The 5089-nt window shown below is 34.5% G+C and overlaps 1 protein-coding gene across 1 annotated transcript; it reads right to left on the bottom strand.

The window, feature by feature from the left end:
* Window positions 1-585: 585 nt before the first annotated feature.
* On the bottom strand, window positions 586-4644 carry LOC120079470 (protein SMAX1-LIKE 4-like). Its single transcript, XM_039033665.2, has 3 exons — window positions 3279-4644; window positions 2478-2664; window positions 586-2197 (listed from the first exon to the last, which is right to left on the bottom strand). Exons 1-3 carry the CDS (start codon window positions 4430-4432, stop codon window positions 710-712), a joined length of 2829 nt encoding a protein of 942 aa, XP_038889593.1. The 5' UTR covers window positions 4433-4644; the 3' UTR covers window positions 586-709.
* Window positions 4645-5089: the final 445 nt, after the last annotated feature.

Raw genomic sequence — 5089 nt, 5'->3', positions numbered from 1 at the left:
CAGTAATTTAACTATAGGGATAGAAAAATTAGAACCATAAATCTCTTGGTAATTTATTCATATTATATGTAAGTTAGGCTATATTTACTCTCACTATAATGGGTAGTTAGTATATGCCTCAACAAACCCAAAAAGTCAAAAGAAAAAAACTACAAAATCGTCGTGGGTCCACCAATAAATTATAAATCAAAGGAGTATCTTTTTTTGTTATTACTTTGGAAAAAGGCAACCACAAATCAATAATTTCAACATATGCCAATATTGGCTGCAAAATATCCTTAGGAAGGCATACATAACCAAGTATTATAAAAACATTATCTCAAACAAATATTTCAATTTTTACATAACTCATTGAGTTAAGGGATTTAATATTGATCAAGAAGTAAAATGTTTGGATCTTCCCACTCTTTACATGTCATTTCAATTTCATACGTTCACATATTCTAATTCCAATCGCTTTTTTCTATCCTTCAAGTAAATATATTCTCATTTCTTGTATCATACGAGCATATTAATGAAATTATATGTTCAAACTATCGAAGACGTTTCCGATATAATATAGTAAAAGAAAAGAAAGAAGCAATATATGAAAGGAAGAAAGTGGCAATCCTATTAAGAAAAGTGAGGAAATACAAGAGTTAAGGACATTGTGGGCTTTTTTTTTTTTTTTTTTTTTTTTTAAACAAAGGATTTTACAAAAAGACCACTTTCAATCCATAGAAAGTTTAATTTTTTTAGGGAGACAAGAACCCATATACCCATCTTCTTCTTCTTCTTCTTCTTCTTCCAAAATGTGTTTATGATCCAAACACAATTTTATATCTATACCCCCTTCCCCTTTCCCACCATATCTACCATTTTCTAAGCTTGTTTGAAAAATCTCTTTCACCCATTTTTCAAACATTCTCTTAGAAAATGAACCAAATCCTTCTAAAATTCCCTCTATAACCCCCTCTTCCACTCTAAATCTACTATCCCATTTACATTTCTCCTTGTATGCCTCTCTCATTTTCCCCTTCAATTCTTCTCTTATTTCTGATTCTTGCTTTGGTTTTTTATTCATAACGAATCGCTTCGAAATCGATTCGACAAACCCATTTGGAATTTTTGTTTCCCCTGTTAGATCACTTGTTATTGGACTTATAATTTGCCCATTTCCTGATTCATCTTCTTCTTCTTCTTCCTCATCCTCTGCTTCCATGTTTAGATCCAGGCTGCTGTTGATTCTTCGGTTTTTCGATTTGTTTTCGAATTCCCATTCGGCTTTTCGCTTGTGATCAGATTTGGGTTCTTCGATTTTTAGTGTCATTTCGATCACAGACGACGACGAAGAAGAAGAACCTCTGTTCATCATTTTACCAGAAGAATCGTCTTTTGTTAAAATGAATATCACTTTTTTAATGCTTTCTTCTTTCATTTCTTCAAATTTCCCACTCTGAAATCCATTTTCAAGAAATTTCATCAACTGGGAATCCACCATTTCCACATCTTCAACAAAAACCACAAGCTCTCTGTTCAATTTCAATGCCTTTTCCAGCATTTCACATTTAGAAATCCCCATTTCTTCACTTTTAACATTCAAATCCAACAAAAAATCCACAGATCCAAATAATAATTCTGCAATTACAAGACCCATTTTTCTTTTTCCAATGAAATCATTCCCTTCCATCAAAACCCATTGAATCAATTTCTCATCTTTCTTCATTGAAATCACTGCCTCTGCTATACAAGGGATCAATTCTGATTGCCATGGTACATTCTCTTCCAAAACCTTCAAAATCTCTCCTCTTTCAATCTTTCTTTCACTTTCCATTTCCATGGATTCTGCTGATGAATCACAAAACAGAGAATTCCCTAAAGCCAGAGTGATTTTCACTTCTTTCCCCACCATGTTTTTGAGAGAATTCAAACTCAATTCTCTACTCTGTTCTTCTTCTGTTTTTGTGTTCCCAAAATCAAATTCAATCGTTGTGCAAGATTGTTGTCTTCTGAATCTAGGAACAAAATTGTGTAATGGCTTTGATGTTTGATGATGATGATGATGATCTGTGAAGGAAATATTTGACTTAGGCCACCATGGATACGATGGAGAATATGAAAAGCTTTTCCCCATTAAGCTCTGAGTCTGAACAGCGCCATCTCTGTGTAGACTACTGCATAATTTGTTCCATTTTCTCTTCAGTTCCACCAACTCCTCCTGTGTAAAAAATTCATTTCTAAATGAGTTTACATAGTAATAAGCTTCCATGCAAAGGAAATCTAAAAAATTCATCGTTCTTATTTACTTTATGAAAAAATTAAAGTTAGTAACAAAAAACGAAAGGGTTGGTCTTAGAAACAAACCAACGTAATCAAATAGGTCCACCTTTTCAAATTACAATGGATGGATTACATTTACAATGAGTTAAACACGGTTTTTAGCCTTTACTTCTAACATGGTATCAGTGTCTGGACAAATAATTTATATATAACAATACCTTTGTATGTGATTGAAGCCAAGAGGGAACTTGTTTGGAGTGGAAAGATTTCAAATGATGTAGTTCATTATGGAAATTTGAAGTGCATTCTTCACAACAATTGAGGTTTTCATGTTCTTCTTTGGTAATGAATGGCTTTGTTTCCATAGATTGAGAGAAGAAGCTTAGCCTTGAAGAATCATAAACACTGCCATGAAAGAAAAACCAAAAAACAAATTAAAGAGAGAGAGAGTTATGATTTTGTGTTTAATTTCTGAGTAAAACTCTGTAAAAACGAAGACATGCGTGGTTGAATCATGACATAAAAAAGGAGGAAACACAAAGGACAATACCCCATCTGACCTTTCCCAACAATGCTTTTTTTTTTTTCCCCTTTCTTTTATGTTTCTGTCCTTATTCTCAGATTATGTCTTTAGCTTACACCACAACATAAGTACAAAAACCCCTAAACTTCAAAAAAAAAAAAAAAAAAAAAAAAAAATGATTGAGGTCCTCCATGCAAAATTCCAAACCAAGTAGTACCTTTTGTGTGAATTTTGAAAAAAAGAAGGAAGAGACTAAATTGTTCGGTATGAGACAGACAATTTTCAAATTCAAAATCGAGTGATGTTGTGATAGATTCATTAAATAACAGTTCTCTTTTTATTTGATCTTGATGAAATATCATTATCGAAATAATGTAGCTAGAAGGAACTAAATTAAATATACTTTTGTAGTTGTTTTCTCGTACATCTAACGGTACAAAATTGTCAAGGAAAATATAAGAAATTCAAGGAAGTTAAAAGAGAGAAAATTTGATACCTTGAAGAATGGAGAGTTAAGGCAAGTCCAGAAGAAGGAAGAGGAAGAGCATGAAGATCCCATTGAGTTTCAAGAGAAGGCAATCTCATTTGACATCTCATGTAAATTTGATAAGTAGCCACACCCATAACCCAAATCTTAATCTTGTTATTAATATTATTATGATCATTATAATGAAAACCCTCCACCAATAATCTTTCAATTTCCCCAATTAAGCTATCAACTTCATAATTACTACTACTACTACCCCTCTCCACAATCCATTTCAAATCCCCAACATAAAGCACAACTCCTCCCAAATTCCCACTATCATAAATTTCCCCTAACTTCCTCCTCAAAAACTCAGACACATTAGTATTATTATTATTATTATATGGAACAAATTCCACAAACTTAACTCCTTTCATTTCTTGAGGCACTTCCCCCATTTTGAACTTGTTCATAACCTCCAACACAAGTCTTTCATTAGAATCCCCAACCAAAACAACATTCTTCCTCTTCCTCATTCCCAAGAAAACCTCGAACACGAACTTACTGGCGTTCCCAGAGGCAGAGGCAGAGGCAGAACCAGGAAAGAAAAAAAGTGGGGTTGTTGTTTGAGTATTAGTAATAATACTACCATTGTTATTATACTCTTCAATGTTGTTTTTAACAGCAGTACTTGAGAAACCAGCTTCTCTCATGACACGACTAACACTGGGGTCATCGAGAATCGAGATAACGAGATGTTGTAGCTCAACTTTGATAGCGAGAAGAGGGTGTTGTAGTTGTTGTTGTTGGTGGTGGTGGTGGTGGTCGAGGGAGGTACCGCGTCGTTGATGAGCTTGAGCGCGTTTGAGAGCGGCGATGAGAGCGTTGGAGAGAGAGGGGGAATGGAGGAGAGGAGGGGAGGAAGTAGGGAGACGGTTGAGAGCGACATTGAAACAAAGTTCAAGAGCGCGAGATTGGAGAGGATGAGGAGGATGGGATTTAAGGCAAGCGCGACGAAAGAGGCTGAGAGTAGAGGGTTTGGAGGATAAAAGAGTTGAAGCTACATGGAGCGGAGTAACATGGGAATGGCCACGGCGAGCGGCTAGCGAAAGGGAATGCTTCAGAACCGAAGCAGCCTCCGGGGTGAGGGTCTGCTGAGAAGAAACACAAGTTCCTGATCGCATCACTTGCCTTAAAACCCAACCCAACCCAACCCCCCAATGTTCTATATTACTATACAAACACAAGGTTTTGAGGGTATTTGAACAAGGCAAGTTCAATGGGGAGTTTGGGGTTTTGTTCTTTGTTCTTTGTTCTTTTCAGTCGTATGGTAATGGAAGCAACAAAGAAGGAAAAGGAGGAGGAGGAGAGAGTGGTTTTTTGGGGTTTGGAAAATACTACACCAAACCACATAACCTTCTTTATATACTAACTTCATGCTTTGTCTTAGCTCTACTTTTTTGAGGTTTTTATTTTTGTTTTGTTTTTATGTTTATGGGATAGTTTCGCCTTAAGAGGGACTGATTGGGGGAAATAAAAGTTTTTATTTTTTATTTTTAGAAAAAACCTATATTAGACAGCGATTGAATTACATCTATCTTTGTACAATCTAAATAATTATCCAATAAAAAATCGTCATATGTCATATATATATATTTTTATATATTTTATATGTAAGGAAAATGGAAGCATGAGATTAGGTGCAACATTCATTGCTCTTTTATTTTTGGATATGATTGTCTATTTTAAATTTTATTTTGATCTCTATAATTTTGAGTTGGTTCAAGTTTAATGTTCTTTTTAATAAATCTTAAATTTAGTCTTTTGAAATTTTTTTTTAT

Source organism: Benincasa hispida, chromosome 6 (genome assembly GCF_027475165.1).
Source record: "Benincasa hispida cultivar pf3 chromosome 6, pf3_genome.v1.1, whole genome shotgun sequence".
In the NCBI taxonomy this organism is placed as follows: Eukaryota; Viridiplantae; Streptophyta; class Magnoliopsida; order Cucurbitales; family Cucurbitaceae; genus Benincasa; species Benincasa hispida.
This window is presented reverse-complemented; position numbering and strand designations above follow the sequence as displayed.

Coding starts and splice junctions, on each gene's coding strand:
- LOC120079470 (XM_039033665.2), bottom strand. CDS start 4,432: ATGCGATCAGGAACTTGTGTTTCTTCTCAGCAGACCCTCACCCCGGAG. Junction 2,665..3,278: donor TTAACTCTCCATTCTTCAAG/GTATCAAATTTT, acceptor CTTTCATGGCAG/TGTTTATGATTCTTCAAGGC. Junction 2,198..2,477: donor GGCTTCAATCACATACAAAG/GTATTGTTATAT, acceptor TTTTTTACACAG/GAGGAGTTGGTGGAACTGAA.